The following is a 17,329-nucleotide window of genomic DNA, read 5'->3' as shown; positions in this document are numbered from 1 at the left end:
TGAGTCTTTCCCTGGTTTTGGTATCAGTATAATACTTGCCTGCAGGAATGATTTTGGGAGGATTGCTTCCGTTTCAATTTTATGAAAGAGCTTGAGTACTATAGGGACTTCATCTTCTGTAAATTTCTTGTAGAATTCAGCTGTGAATCCATCTGGACCTGGATTTTTCTTTGTCGGTAGGTTGCTTATTACATCTCATATTTCATTGGCTATTATTGAGCTATTGAGCATGATTATATCTTGTCGATTCATTTGTGGAAATTGTACCTTTCTAGGAATCTGTCCATTTTGTCTGTCTTTTATTCTGTGAGAGTAAAGATTCTCAAAGTAGCTGTTGATAATCTTCTGAATTTCCACTGAGTCTGTGGTAATTACACCTTTTTCATTCCTTATTGCTTGTATTTGAATTTTTTTCTTTCCTCTTTTTTATGAGGTTAGCGAGGGGTTTATCGATTTTATTTAATCTTTCAAAGAACCAACTTTTTGTTTTTTTAATTCTTTGAATTGTTTTCTTCGTCTCAACGAATTAATTTCTGCTCTAATCTTTATGATTTCTTCCCATTTTTGGGCTCTCAGTTTGGTTTGCTCTTCCTATTCTAGTTGTTGAAGGTGCAGCATTAGGGTAGTTATTTGTTCCTGTTTTGGTTTTGTAATGTGTGAGTTCACAGCTATTAACTTCCCTCTGAAAACGGCTTTCATCATATCCCATAAAATTCGATAACTTGTGTTTGAATTTTCATTGAATTTTAGATATTTTTGAAATTCTTGTTTAGTTTCATCTGTGACCCATTGATTGCTGAGTAGGGTGTCTTTTAATTTCCGTGTATTTAGCGGTTTTTTTTCTGGTTTCTTTTGTTATTTACTTCGAATTTCATTGTACTGTGGTCAGATAATATGCATGGGATAATTTCTCTAGTTTTGCATTTACTTAAGCATGACCTATGGACCAGTATGTATTTGGTATTAGAAAATGACCAATGTGCAGCTGAGAAAAATGTGTATTCAGCTGTGTTTGGGTGGAACACTCTGTATATGTGTACCAAGTCTATTTGTTTCATGTGCTGGTTCAGATCTGTTAGATCTTTGCTAATTTTTTGTCTTGTTGACCTATGTTTTTGGGATAAGGGGGTTCCAAGGTCTCTTGTTAAGATTGTGGTATTGGATATTAGATTTTTCGTGTCTATTAAGATTTGCTTTAGATAGTTGAGTGTTGTGTTTGGTACATACATATTTATGAGTGTTACCTCTTCCTCTTGAATTTTTCCCCTAACCAGTATATAGTAGCCTTCTTTATTTTGCTGGATCATTCTTGGTTTGAAGTTGAGAATGTCTGAGAATAGGATTGCTACCCCTGCTTTTTTCTGAGGTGCTGGGGCATGTAATATTGTGTTCCATTTTTACTGTCAGCCTATGAATGTCTTTATGAGTTATATGTGGTTCTTGTACACAGCATATTGTTGGATTTTGTTTCCTAATCTACTGTGCCAGTGTATTTCCCTTTAATTGGTGAACTGATTCCATTTATATTGATGGTTACAATTGAGATATATTGACTTACGATTGGCATGTTATTTACCTGTTGTTGTTTACTCCTTTTTCTCCTGTGTTTAATTGTTTGCCCTATTTAGTTGGTTGCTTCTGTTCTCATTTGTGGAGTTTTGATCATTTTGGTCCCTCTCTAGAACATCTTTCAGGAGCTTTGTACGGTTGGCTTTGTCATCATGAAATTCTTTAGTTGTTCTTTGTCATGAAAGTATTTCACTTCACCATGAAACTTGAGAGTTTTACAGAGTATAGTAGTCTGGGCTGGAATTTGTTTTCATATAGGACTTGAAGTACTCTGCTCCATGCTCTTCTTGCCTTCATGGTTTGTGAAGAGAAGTTGGGCATAATTCTCATGAGTTTTCCTTTGAATGTGATCTGCTTCTTTTCTCTTGTGGCTTTCAGTATATTATTCTTGAGTTGAATTTCTGGGATCTTGACTATTATATGTCTCAGTGTGTTTTTAATTGAGTTGAGGTTACTTGGCATTCTGTATGCTTTGGTTACCTGAATGTCAGATTGTTTCCTCATATTTGGGAAGTTTTCTGTTATTACTTCTGCCCATATTTTTTTAATGTCATTTGTATTGACTCTTTCTTTCTCATTGATGCCTATTAGTCTCACATTGTTTATCTTTGCATCATCTTGCAGGTGATGGATTACTTTTTCTTGCATCCTAGTTGATTTTAAGAGATCCTTTCTTACTTTTTCACTGACTGCATCAGCATCTTCAAGATCTGAAACTCTGTCTTCACTTTCACTTAAGCAGTTTTGCAAGCTTGTGGTTGAGATTTTAAATTCCTCTATATCTCTTTGACTCTGCTTCATGAGATCTATTTCTTTCCTTTATTGCTCATTTAAGGAATCCATCCTTTTTCTAATATCCTCTATTTTTTTTAATCAATGTCTTCTTTAGAAGCAGTTATAAATTCTTTTACTGCAGTGGTTTTTTTCAGATTGGGTTTCCTCCCTCTGTTTCTGTAGTTCATTCTTTACTTCAGATGCTATGAGTTCAGAGAATTCTTTTTTTATTTTAGAAAAAAATTGCGCTCTGAGTTCCTCTATAACTTTCTGCTGTTGCTTATTTACTGTTGACACTATTAATTCATACATTTGAGCAGAGCTAGTGTCCTCTGCACTTGTTCTGGGTGGGCATTGGGTTTCCTCCATATGTTTCTGCATTTGATTGTTTCCTGCAGATGCTATTAATTCAGGGATTTCTTTTTTCATTTGCACTCTGAGTTCCTCTATACCTTTCTGCAGCTGTTTTTTTTTTTTATTTCAGAAGCCGTTATTTCATTGATTTCAGCTGTGTGATTCCCATTTTTTTTTCTGTGTTAGTATCCTCTGTACTTGTTTTGGGTAGGCTTGTGTTCTGAGTTTGCATTTTGTTCCTTCTCATTGGCATTTTGTGTAGCACTCTCTTCTGACCCTTGTTGTACTGCTTTGGTGCAGTTATAACCTTAGGACCTACTGAAGTTCAGGTGTAGATCTACAAAGTTTGGATTTATCCAGCTGTGGGAGGCACATTAACTCCAGGCCTCCAATCCTATTGCAAGTGGGTTTCCTGGTTCCTGTGAAACTGCAACATCATGACTCTGCACCACGTATCCCTTAATGGTCATCTGAGTGCCACTTATCTATAAAATTATCTTGGTGCATCAGCATCATTAGTGACGCTGACTTCCTCTTCCCCTACCTCTGCTGAGCTAAGCTCTTAATTCTTCTTACCCTGCCTATTTCCCATAAGCCTCCTGCTATGCCCTGGAGGTGGGACTTCCTGTCATAGCCCAGTTGCCTAGTTACTCTCGCTTTTTACCTGCCGATGTCATTTCCCTATGCCTCCACTATATATACTCAGAGTTTCCTTTGAATAAACGAGACTTGATCAGAATCCTGTCTTGTCTCCATTTCTCATGTCTCCTGTCCTTTCTCCCCTACTTAATTCCCCGCTCCTCTCCCAGGTGACCTTCATTGACTGACCCGCTGTTTCGGGACATCCAGCTGTGCCTAGGTTGCATCTGACTGCTGTGCTCTGCTCCTTCCTGCTGCCACCCTTGGGAGTGAACCTGTTGTGCCCCTCTGGGAAGATGTTCTGCTCCTGGACTAGCTGGGTGCTTCTGTCCCCTACACTCTCTGCAGGGATTGCAGCTGCAGGGTTTCACCTCAGGCCTGTATGCCAGGCCTGAGCTGAGTCTGGAGGGGACAAGGTGGAGTAGGGGCGACAGGCAACTCTCCCACACACTCACCGGACCTGGGCTGGGACTGCATGTGGGGGTCCCCAGAATGCGGCAGAAATTCTCACCGGGCGGGGGGTGCTGCAGAGTGGGGAGATTCCCAAAGTGGTGGAAGAGGGTTTCACCCATGCTGCGCCTGGGCTGGGACTGGCACGTCCCGTAGGTGCAGGGTAGCTGGAGGCTCTCCCACACACTCACCGAGCCAGGGCTAAGACTAGATCTGGTATTCCTAGAACATGGCAGAAACTCTCATGCGGCAGGTGGGGTGGGGATGCTGTGGAGTGGTGGGGGTTGTCCCAAGGGAGTGGAAGAGTGTCTCATGCACGCTGTGCCTGGCCTGGGACCAGCTGGTCCCACATGTGCAGGTTAGCAGGAGGCTATCCCACACACTCACTGGGCCTAGGCTAGGACTGGATCTGGGGGTCCCTAGAAAGCTTCAGAAATTCTCACGTGGCGGGTGGCATGTGGGTTGTTGTGGAGAGTTGGGGGGACCCCAAGGGGTGGAAGAGGGTCTCACCCACGCTGTGCCTGGGCTCATGAAATTCTTTAGTTGTTGTCATGGAAGTATTTCACTTCTCCATCAAACTTGAAAGAGTTTTTTAGGGTATAGTAGTCTGGGCTGGAATTTGTTTTCATAGAGGACTTGAAATACTCTGCCCCATGCTCTTCTTGCTTTCATGGTTTGTGAAGAGAAGTTGGCCATAATTCTGATGGGTTTCCTTTGAATGTGATGAAATTCTTTTCTCTAGTGGCTTTCAGTATATTATTCTTGAGCTGAATTTTTGGGATCTTGACTATTATATGTCTCAGTGTGTTTTTATTTGGGTTGAAGTTATTTGGAGTTCTGTATGCTTCAGTTACCTAAATGTCAGAATTTTTCCTCATATTTGGGAAGTTTTCTGCTATTACTTCTGTCCATATTTTTTATATCATTTGTTTTGTCTCCTTCTTTCTCATTGATGCCTATTAATCTCACATTGTTCATCTTTCCATTGTCTTGCAGATGATGATTATTATTTTCCTGCATCCTAGTTGTTTTTAAGAGAACCTTTCTTACCTTTTTGCTAGTTGTGACAAGATCTGAAACTCTGTCTTCCCTTTCACTCAAACAGTTTTGCAAGCTTGTGATTGAGATTTTAAATTCCTCTATATCTCTCTGGCTCTGCTTCATGTGGTCTATTTCTTTCCTGTATTGCTCATTCAAGGAATACGTCATTTTTCTAATCACCTCTATTTTTTATCAATGTCTTCTTTAGAAGCAGTTATTAATTCTTTTATAAGAGATTTTTTCAGATTGGGTTTCCTCCATATGTTTCTTTACTTCAGATGCCATTACTTCAGAGATTTCTTTTTTTATTTCAGAGATTAATTCTCATCTGAGTTCTATACCTTTCTGCTCATTTCTTTACCTCTGATGTTATCAATTCATAGATTTCTTTTTTTGTTTCAGAGATTAATTGTGACCTGAGTTCCTCTATACCTTTTTGCTGTTTTTTTTTTACTTCAGACGCTATTGATTCATGCATTTCAGCTGAGCTAGTGTCCTTTGCACTTGTGCTGGGTGGGCCTGAGGCCTGAGATTGCATTTTACTTCTTCTCTTTGTCATTTCATATAGCACTGACCTCTGACCTTTGTTGTAGAGCTTTGGTTCAGTTATAATCTTAGCACTTACTGAAATTTGAGTACAGGTCTATTAAGTTTGAGTTTTTCCTGTTGTGTTTGACTTGGGTCTAGCTGTTGTGTTCAGCTTCTTCCTGTTGCATTTGGAAGTTAACCTGTTGTGCCCCTCTGGCACAACAGTGAACCTGTTGTGTCCCTCTGTTGTACCCCTGGCCCAGAGGGTGCAGGGCAGCGCAGGGGAGCACAGAAACTCTCCCACACACTAGCTGGCCTGGTCTTGGGCTGTGCCTGTGGGGGGGGGGGTTCCAAGAGCACAGCAGAAGTTCTCACTCACTTGCTGAGCTTGGTCAATGGGCTCTGGAGGTGTGGAGTGGCCCCAATTGTGCAGCAGAGGGTCTCACTCATGTGGAGTACCTGTGTTTTGGTCCAGAGAGTTCCAGCAGGTGTGCATATAGGAGCCAGAAGCTCTCCCACACACTCACCAGGCATGGGCTTGGGCTGGATCTGGGGGTCCCGAATGCATGGCAGAAGTTGTATCTAGTACTTCATGGTACTAGTACTTCACAGTACACAGTACTAGGCTTCCACCCAACATCCTTGTGCGAGATAACCAACCTACTGCTGAGCAACACTCCCAGTCCCATAAAGTTTATTAAAAACAAAAAGTAAATACTCTGAGGTCAGAAAGATGTGAAGATGTGTTTAGAAATTAATTGTACCATCTAAAAGACTGGGTGACTTTGAGAAAATCATTAATTTCTCTGTCTGTTGGGGTGGTTGATACATTCTGTCAACTTGAGAAGTTTAAAAGTTTAATTAAATGACTCAGCAGAGAGCCAGGATTCTTAAGTTTGTACATATCTATTCTTATTCTAAGCTAGATGAGGGCATGGACTCTGTGTGAGTTCTATATCCTCAGCCCCAGGGTAGTTTGTTTACAATATAAGCAGGAGAGAAAGGCTGGCTAGAAGCAGCATCTGCTGCCCTTCCCTTTGCTCTCAGCAGTTTCAGCCACATGAACTGCTACTCTCTGCCATGCGCACACTTCCTGGGAGCCAGCCGTGTATAGGCTGAAACCTCCACATGCTGTGAGGTAAATAAGCCTTTCCTTCCCTCATTTTTGAGTGTTGGGTATTTGTCCCAGAAAGGAGTAATAAGTAACCAAGACATCTGTTTCCTCAGCTATAAAATGAGGAAAATAAGTAGTACTCATCCTAAGAGTGCTAAAAAATTAAATTAAATAAGGCATTTTAAGCAATGGCCATAATATAAAACAAAATTCAATACTCTCTCAAAACAAAAGGGGTCATGTTCTCAGTCTCCTTTATTTTTGAAATTTATACAACTACATTATACAGTTGTTACAAAGATGAAATTAATAACCACTCAATAATAATGTGCTCAGACTACAACTTGATACATGGCAAGTGTTAAGACTGAATAAAAGTGTAGTTTTTGTTCTTTTTAGTAAAAAAAGAACAAGCTGGGCTGGGCATATAGTTCAAGGACATAAGTGCCTGCCTAGCAAGTGCAAGTCCCTATTTCAATCCCCAGTACTGAAAGAAAGAAAGAAAGAAAGAAAGAAAGAAAGAAAGAAAGAAAGAAAGAGAGAGAAAGCATGTTAACTTATCCTTAATTTCTTCCACAGAAAGTTTATCACATATTTGTTTCATACATGTTTCTATATGTTCCAAACATTCTTGAAATAGATCTGCCTCTTTCATCACTTGATTCTCATGCATTATCGCTATATTCAGGCTACTTTGTTGAGAGGAACCTGGAAGAAAACAATTAAATTTTATCACCTCTGTAATTACATAAAGTAGTTACAGATCCTTAATTAAACTGTCTTCTCAGGAAAGCCACTTACAAAGACTTAAAAAAGAAACCCACAAGCAATTATAAGTCAAAGAACAATTAACAGTATTTTTTAAAATAATTTTATTGACAAAGAAATTGCAATGAGACAGTTTCAAAACTGATTGGTAGGATAGTTTCCATAATTAATACATTGCACATTGTTCTCTTCTTAGTGGTTATTCATAGTACAAGATGCAGGCATGATATCTTGTCCACAAACACTATTTGTACAAATCTTTCTATTCATTGTATTAAGAGAAAGTAGCTGTATATCTATCCTATTTTGTATATACAGGTACAAAATGGTCCTTTTATATCCCCTTTTTTCATTTAGTTTTGTCAGAGAAGGGTATTCCATTGTCATTTAAATATTGTAGGTGTGTTAATTCAGCAAAATATTCCAATATAGTCCAGTAGTCCATAATAGTAATGGGTTTTCCATAGGACTGGAAGTGTCAGAAGTTGTTGACTTGAGCCTTTTACAGCTCAGCCTATTACTATGGCTTTACTTTTTATACTTCATTTTTATACTTTTCTGTTGGATGCTTAAGACCAGGATAAAGCAAGACCTACATAACAAGAAATGTAACTTTTGTATCTGACAAGGTCAGTCAAATCCCCTCAGGATTTATCCTGAAACCCTGTACTGCAGTTTGTAGATCCTTTGCCAGTGTCAGCCATATGGATGATTCATGGCCATTGCTTGACCAATTTGCTCTCTGTGAAAGCCTGATAAAATGTTTTCTCTCCATGTGACTCTCCTTAAGCACACTCTACATCATCTATCACTTTCCTCTGTGGCCCCATAATCTCCTTGATCAGAAAATTTGGGACTCAACTGAGTTACAGGATGTTATAGTTCAGGTTCTCCCATGTCCTGAGTCCTCACTGACCTCGAAAGGCTAGGGCCAAAATGTTGGCTGCCTTTGCATCCCTTCTTTTTCTCTAATTTTTGGTCTGCAAATGTAAGTTGTTAACCCTCCAGAAGAGAAGCTTATTATTATTACCCTACAACCTAGGCATTGAGCTTAATCTCACTGTCTGAATATCAAACATCTTAGACATAACATGGAACAGGTATTTTCCATCAAGTATTGATATGTTAAACTTTAAGTCCCTATAGAATATGAAGGAAAAAATTTAAAAATTAAAAATAGGAATAAACAATGATATATTTTTACACATAAATTTAGAAATCTAACCATATAGAGCATTGTAGCAGCACAGTCCCATGACATTCTTTTTTCTTGTCACTTAGTTTCATTTATTACCCTTTTTTTTTTAAATTTACTTGAGAGACAACATGACAGTAATTGGTATGGCATGACAAGCAGTACATATTTACAAGACCAGAATGACAGGCATTCCAAACATGACCCTAGTATTACACATTGCTATCTTCAGTGCAGTTGTTTAGTTCACAGGTATCAGCATATATAGTTAGTCAGGGTGAGAATCCTACCAATTAACTGCTAGTTTGAAAAACCTGCTGAAGATTCTCAGGATCATTGCCTTACCCATCTTGTGTATATAAATGTATGGCTTTGCCACTGTCATGTTTCCTAGCTTTTCTCTGCTCTCTCTTCATTGTCTAGTCCCCAAGTTCTTGCTTTCCTTTTAATTGTATTATACCTTCCTATTTTTATTTCTTCTTTTGAGTTCTTATAATAGAGAGACTATATGATATTTACACATGTGGGTCTGGTTTATTTCACTTATGAGTATATCTTCAAGTGGCATCCACTTCAATATAAAGGCTTCAAGTTTATCATTCTTTATAGCTGAGTAATACTCCATTGTATGAAAATACTACATCTTTTTCATCCGTTCAATTAACAGTATTGAGGACTGCAATCTTTAACAAATAAAGATAAAGGACTGGTCAAGTACAGCAATCAATAAATCTTATAGTCAAATATAAAGTGGTTAAAATTCTAAGGAACCTGCCAGACATGATGGAGTATGCCTGTAATCACAGCACTCTATGAGGCAGAGGCAGGAAGACCTCAAGTTTTTTAGTCCAGTGTGGGCAATTTAGTCACACTGTCTCAAAATATAAATAAATAAATAAATAAATAAAGGGCCAAAGCTATCGGTTTGAATCTCATTACAAAGAACAGGACAAAACAAAACCAACAACATCTGAGGACCAATAAAGGACTTCATAAGGGTCACAGAACAAAAGATCAACAAAGAAAATCAATTGTGTTTCTATACACTAGCAATGAACAACCCCAAACAAGATTATAACATATCACTCATAATTGCATCAACAATAACAAAATATTTAGGAATAAAGATAAGTAATAAAACCTGTATACTGTAAACTACAAAATGGATGAAGCAACAGTGAAAAAGAAAGAAACTGTTCAATGGGAAAGAAAAACTGGTATAAGACAAAGGACAAATGTAAGAAGGGGAAAAGATGCATTTGGGTATATATGCAGAATAGTTTGGATAATTCTATTGTTGATTTCTGCTGATCTTTTGAAAGAATCAGTTAGTGCTTAAATTTTTTTACTCTGATTTTTTTCCTCTTTTGAATTTCTTATAACTGTTATTTTTATTTTAAATGAATCTTATACATTTATATCTGGTGCTGGGAACAACTAATTTGAAGATAACATCATGTAAACAGCAACCACTGATAAATTCCTTTGTTTAGTGATATCTTGTATCGTTTCTAACACTTTTTTCTTTATATCTCTATTTTGTATTCTTTAAAAATAAAAAAAAGATAATTAAAAAGTAAAATAAAAGATAAAGTCCTAAATAGAGGGATTCCATTTCACATTGGTAAAATGCCAGTCTCACCACACTTCACACATAAATTCTCCTCAAATGCAATTTCTACCACAATCTCAGCAAACATTTCATAGAAATTGCCAAGCTGATCCTAAAATTCATATGGAAACACAAAAGACTTACAAATGCCAAAACAATCTCAGAAAAGAAAATTTAAGAGGATATACATTTCAAATTTCAAACTCATTATAAAGCTACAGTAATCTAGGTATTGTAGCACTGGCATTTAAAAAAAAAAACAGAGATCAATAGAACAATAAATTCTTATTCTAGCCAACTGATTTTCAATTAAGGTGTCCAGAAATGATGCTGGGACAACAAAATAGTAACATGCAAAAAATAACTTTCAGCTGGGCATGGTAGTACATGCTTGTAATCCCAGCACTCTGCTTAAATCTTAAAAACAAGAAGGAAAACTAACACATGTACTCAAAGTAGAATTAAAAGACAAGACTAGCAAAAGTTAAAGGAAGGGAAAAGACAATCTAGGATGGTTCTATCAAACTAGTAAGTGTTCCAAACAGAGAAATATAGTACAAAAGAAATGATTTTTTAACAAAAACATACCAGCATATCATGCGAGAACTCAAAAAATATATTTGGGTTTACAAGGTCCACTAGAGCAATGAATGATATCCTTAAGATCAACACATCCTAAAAAATTTCAGAACATAAAAGTTAAAGATTCTTTTGGAACACACACACAGAGAGAGAGAGAGAGAGAGAGAGAGAGAGAGAGAGAGAGAGAGAGAGAGAGATCGCTTAAAAAGAATAACAACCAGGCATCAGGCTCCATATTGGCAACAATAGACACCTTCAAAATTCTATGGGAAGGGCTGGCCAGATAGCTCAGTGGATTAAAGTGCCTGTTTAGGTAGAGCACAGCAGCTGGGGTTCAATACCTAGCCTGCCCTGCTGGTCCTGCCCCTGGGGCATGCTGAGACAGTGATTGAGACTGTGCATGGTGGTGCACTTGTAATCTCAGCACCTGGGAGACTGAAAGCAGGAGAATCACTACAGGTCCGATCTGTGTAGTGAGATCCTGTAAGCTCTGTACTAAATACACACACACACACACACACACACACACACACACACACACACACAAATTCTATGTCAAAATTATTTGTCTACTTAGAATTCTATAAAAACAAATACAAGTGTCAGAGATATTGCTCAGCAGCACAAGCACCTGCCTGGCAAGTGCAACATCCTAAATTCAATTCCTAGTACAAAAAAAGAAAAAAAGGACAAGGAAAAAGACAGTTTCAACAAGGCTGGGGAGATGACTCAGTGGAATAAGCACTTCCCTGGCAAGTGCAAGGGCCCGAGTTCAATCCCCAGTTCTGAAAAAAAAAAAAAAAAAAAAAAAAAAAAAAAAAAAAAAAAAAAGACAGTTTCAAGATATATAAGGAGTTGAAAATTTACTGTCCTATAGCCTTTCTTAGACATTTTCTAAAGAAAGTAGTTTAATAAAACAAAGTAAATAAAAAATACACATTATCGGGAAAAAAATAAAACCAATCTGGGCTCAGACAGGGTGGAGGACCACCTGAATGACGCTCCTGAAAGAGGAGCAATTATCTCCATTTTGGCTGAGCCTGACCCTATTTCTATCTACTGATATGTACAGAGCTGGCTAGGACTTTTTCTTATCCCTTTGGTTGACTTTAAGCAATGCATACTGTTCTAACTGAGGTGTTGTTGGTAGTCTCTGAAGATGGCTGAGGTGTTTCCTGGAATCCCCATCTGTAGCTTCCGAGTGTGAGCTGGGTTGAGACAGTATGAAGAGCTAATGCTCCAATTGTCCACTGGGATTGAGCAGGGATCAAGCCTCAAGATAAAGGGTATGACTTCCTGGGGCTTGAAAGACTATATATCAGAGCCGAAGACCCCAAAACATGAGATACTAGGGAAGCGCTTATTCCACTAAGCCATCTCCCCAGCCCCAAATGTGAGATACTATCCCAATTATGTAATACAGATTACTCTTTCTGCATGTCCTTCTCTGTGTATTGCAGAGATAAATGCAGGCCTTCTACCTAGTCCAGCTCATGGCACTCACCTACTTCCTGCCATTCTCACAGTTACTCATCCTCAAGCCATTCCTTTCCTCATGAATGAATAAAACCCGGGTTTGGCCCTGGGTCGAGACCTTTGTTCTGGATAACCATCACCATGGCTGAATTTAGGACCCTCTGGCTCCCCAGAAGTACAAATATACCTTAGTGTCTTTATTCTCACCATAGGTTGAACTGGGTGTGGGAGACTGCAATTAACTTGATGGGATTGCAGTAATTTATCCAAGGGATTAAAAATATAAATTTATCTAAGACAAGGACCAAGAAGGGCTCTCTATAGATGGGGACAGTTAGATAGGAGAAAATATTTAATAAAACATAACTAGAGATTAAGAAAGTCATGAAGCCCTGAAAGAGGCATAAACTATAAAGCAAAAAAAAAAAAAAGAAAAAGAAAAAGAAAAACGAAAGAAAGAAAATGTAAAATTCCAAGAAAATCTAAAAGTTGCCAGGTGTGGTAGAACACACCTGTAGTCTCAGCTAATTCAAGACCATTCTGGGCTACACAGTAAGTTTAAGGACAGCCTGAACTACATAGCAAAACTTTCTCTCCAAAAGAAGGATTAAAAAAGAATATTATGAAAACTATTTGCCAGGCATGGAGGCACATGACTGTAATCCAAACACTTGGGAGGCTGAGGCAGAAGGGTTCCTAAAAGTTTGAGGCCAACCTGAGCTACAAAGTGAGTTCAAGGTTAGCCTGAACCCACAGATAGTGAGGTTAAGCTTGACAGCCTTGGTTGTATGGTAATAACAATAAGCTTCTCTTCTAAAGGGTTAACAACCTAGGGTGAAAGACCAAAATTAGAGAAAAAGGAGGGCCTCAAGGAAAGCCAACATTTTGTCCCTAGCCTTCCAAAGTCAATTAAGACTCAGGACATATGAGCATTTGTACTGTAATGTCATATAACTCAGTAGTGTCCCAAATTTTCTGATCAAGGAGATTATGGGGCCAAAGAGGAAAGTGATCGATGATGTAAAGTGTGCCTAAAGAAAGTCACATGGAGAGAACATTCTCTCAGGCTTTCACAAAGAGCAAATTGGCCAAGCAATGGCCATGACTCATCCCCATGGCTGACACTCACAAACAATCTACAATCTGAGGTACAGGATCTCAGAATAAATCCTGATGGGATTTGACTGACCTTATCAGATCTAAAAGCTACAACTCTTGTTGCATAGGACTTGCTTTATCTTGGTCTTAACCATCCAGCAGAAAAGTATAAAAATGAAGTATAAGAAGTAAAGCCATGCTGTTATGTTGAGGTGTAGGGGACTCAGGTCAACAATTTCTGACATTACCAGTGAAGCGGAAGACCCAATACTATTATGGACTACTGGACTCTTTTAGAATATTTTGCTAAGTTAACACACCTATAATATTCAAATAACAGAACTAAAGAAAAAAAGGGGATACAGACAAATGTCCATTTTGTATCTGTGTATTCAAGATGGTTAGGATAGATATATAGTTACATTCTCTTAATGAATAGAGGGATTTGTTCTAATAGTGTTTGTAAATAGGGTGTCATGTCTGCATCTTGTACAGCAAATAACACCACTGCAATGTGTTAATTATTGAAACTGTCCTGCCACTTTGATTTGAAACTGTCTCATTGCTATTTGTTTCTCAATAAAATTATGGGGAAAAAAAAGGTTAGCCTGAACCACATAGTAAAACCTTGTCTCAAGATTGGAAAAAAAAAAGCTAGCAAGCAAGCTATTTGATAACAAATTAGATAACTACGATAACTAGAAAAACACAAACTACCAAAACTGGTTCAAGCAGAAATAAAAAGTCTGAAGAGACCTATTGCAAATAGAGAATCAATTAAATTGATAAACTTTCACAAATGGCCAGAACTGGATGGTAATGCAGGTGAATTCTATAAAATATTTACAAATCCTTCACAAACTCTCAGAATAGGAAGTTTCACTTCACAACTTACCCAGTAATGCCAGTACTACCCTAATATCAAAACCAGACTAACACATCAAAAGAAAACTACAGACCAATTAATATAATTAATTTAATCTAGTTAATAACCAAACAAACCCCAACTAAAAGAAAAAGACATAAATAACTTCATTCCTACAAGATGGGTAAAAATGAATAGAGCCAATGCCATGTCAGCAAAGATACAAAGAAAAACTATAAGACACTGCTAAGTGAGCGTTAAATTAGTCAAGCTGTTGTTTCCCAGAGTGATGATGCAAGATATACATAGCAAAGCTGAAAATAAGCAGGGCTGTCCAATTCCAGTGTTAAATTTACATTGAAAATGAACTCATAAATGTGGCCAAAGAAATTGCAGAAAATATTTATTTACCATAGTACTATTTTTAACAGAGACAAAGTAGAATGAACTGTTTATTTATATAACGACACTAAACAGTAGTTTACGGGGCTGGTGAGATGGTCCAAAGCACCTACTTAGAACAAGCTTAGCAAAGCATAGGGACTGTGGTTCAATCCCCCAGCACCACATGCCAGCCAGCCCCGCCCCCTGGTGGGCTGAGCTGGCCACACACACACACACACACACACACACACACACAAATAAATAAATAAAAAGAACTAAAAATAATTTTAAAAAACAGTAGTTTACAATGGATAAACTAGCATACCATGTATTAACATGGACATTTTAAAAAATATATTAAATGAAAAAAACTACTACTCATGTTTTTGGGTTTGTTTGGTTGGTTGGTTTGATTTTATTGAGACATGATCTTGCTATATAGTTTAGGCTTGGCCTTGAACTCACTGTGTAGCTGAGGCTGGCCCCTCACACATGGCAGTACTGGGATTGCTAGTTGTGCCACCATGCCAAGCTTATTTATCTAAAATTGTAAATACAATACACTTAAAATCGATGTTTTAATAAATTTATGCATAATGTAAATATGACAAGGGATGATCTATCACAATGACAGTGAAATTTTAAAGATTCTAATGATAATAAAACAGCTAGCTGCAACACACATGCCACAGGTTCATCACCACTTTACACCAATTTCAAAATAGTGGTTACCTTTGGAGAGACACATAGGAGGACTTCAGCCACCTATTGTTTTTAATAAAATCTGGATCAATTATGTAAAATGTTAACATTTAATTTCACTGATGATATACCAGTATGTGCTCACATTTTTCTATTTTGCATATAAATATATTAAAATGTATTTATATAAAAAATGAAGTTATATATACACATACTATTTTGTTTTAGTAGTGCTAGGGATCAAACCTAGTATTCATGCTAAGCGGCACTCCAGCAACGGGGTACATCTTTAGCTACATAAAATCATACACATACATCAGACAAACAAGTCTACAACTCCAAAACTATTTTTATTTTGACATATTTTCTTTACCTATTTGAATATTGTGGAAATTAAAATATAATTTTTTTTGAGACAGGGTCTCACTATGCAGTTCAGGCTGTCCTTGAGCTCACTTTGTAATTTTGTAGCCCAGACTGGTCTCGAACTGGCAACGATACTCCTGCCTTAGCCTCCTACATTCTGGGATTATAGTCATGTGCCACCATGCCCAGCTTAGTATACAAATTTTTATATTATTCATTTAATATTAAAATTCTACATTTAACTTTTTCCATTATTTCATAAAGTTTCAAGTTTTTCCATAGGCTTCAAACATTAATTCAAATTTGGGGGTGAAGGAATTTAGATATCAACTATTTTAATCTGTAAAGGTAGAAAATGTTGAAATGAAGTTCATACTTGCTGAATTTGTCTAAGTTCTTCCAAAAGTTTTAGTGCCATATCATGATCTTTCAGCAAATGATATGCAATCCAGGAAGCACACTGTGTTGGATGCAACTGCAGAAGCTGATATCTTGTCTCCTTTAAAAAAAAATTATTTTAATGGATCAAAAAGATATGGTGTTTTTATATAATGGAATATTACTAAGTTATAAAGAATGATAAACTCAAAGCCTTTATATTTAAGTGGATGCCACTTGAAGATATACTCTAAGTGCAATAAACCAGACCCACATATGTAAATATTGTATAGTCTCCCTAGAGTAAGAACTCAAAAGAAGAAATAAAAATTGAAGATACATAACAAAGAAAAGAAAAGAAAAGTATAACATAATTAAATGGAAAGCAAGAATTTAAGGATTAAACAGTGAAGAAAGAGCAAGAAAAAAAGTCAGGAAACATGGCAGGGGCAAAACCATACATTTATATACACAAGATGGTTAAGGCAATGGCCCTAAGAATCTCCATCAGGCTTTTGAAACTAGCAGTTAATTGGTAAGAGTCTCCTCCTGACTAATTATATATGCTGATATCTGTAAACTAAGCCAACTACACTAAGGATAGCAATGTGTAATACTAAAACCATGCTTGGAATACCTGTCACTCTGGTCTTCCAAATGTCTACTGCTTCTAATGTCATATCAATTATTTCTATTCTCTCTCTCAAGTAAATGTTTGTTTTAAAAAAAGGTAATAGATAACAAGAAAGAAAAAAAAGTCATAGGATTGTCCTGCTACAATGTTGAATATGGTTAGACTGCTAATTTTCTGTGTAAAAATGTATAATTGGTTTTTTTTTCCACATTCTATAGGCATTTAAAGTTCAGAATATCAACAAGTGACGGAAAATACCTGTGCCATATTATGTCTAAGGTGTCTGATATTCAGACAGATAGTGATGTTAAGCTCAACTGCCTCTGTTATAGGGTAATAATGTCATTAAGCTTCTCTTCTGAATGCTTAACAACTTAAGTTGGCAGACCAAAAATTAGAGAAAAAGAAGGGCTACAAGGATAGCCAATATTTTGGCCCTAGCCCTTCAAGGTCAATGAGGACTCAGGACATAAGAGAACCTGTACTGTGACATCCTGTAACTCAGTGTTGTCCCAAATTTTCTGTTCAAGGAGATTATGGGGCCACAGAGGAAAGTGATAGATGATGTCGAGTGTGCCTAAGGAGAGTCACCTACCTAGAGAGAAAACATTCTCTCAGGCTTTCACAGAGAGCAAATTGGTCAAGCAATGGCCATGACTCATCCAGATGGCTGACACTGACAAAAGATCTACAAACTGTTGTACATGGTTTCAGGGTAAATCCTGAGGAGATCTGACTGACCTTGTCAGACACAAAAGTTACATTTTTAGTTATATAGGTCTTGCTTTATCTTGGTCTTA

At 37.3% G+C, this 17,329-nt stretch overlaps 1 protein-coding gene across 1 annotated transcript in view; it reads right to left on the bottom strand.

Annotated features, from left to right (window-relative positions):
- Positions 1-17,329, bottom strand: part of Naa16 (N(alpha)-acetyltransferase 16, NatA auxiliary subunit) — a 250,544-nt gene that overhangs the window by 202,323 nt on the left and 30,892 nt on the right. The window contains 4 exon segments of the mRNA XM_004640322.1: positions 7,027-7,177; positions 10,075-10,156; positions 10,633-10,719; positions 15,894-16,019. Coding sequence (XP_004640379.1) covers positions 7,027-7,177; positions 10,075-10,156; positions 10,633-10,719; positions 15,894-16,019 — 446 coding nt within the window.

This window comes from Octodon degus, unplaced genomic scaffold (assembly GCF_000260255.1).
Source record: "Octodon degus isolate 3935 unplaced genomic scaffold, OctDeg1.0 scaffold00122, whole genome shotgun sequence".
Lineage (NCBI taxonomy): Eukaryota > Metazoa > Chordata > Mammalia > Rodentia > Octodontidae > Octodon > Octodon degus.
This window is presented reverse-complemented; position numbering and strand designations above follow the sequence as displayed.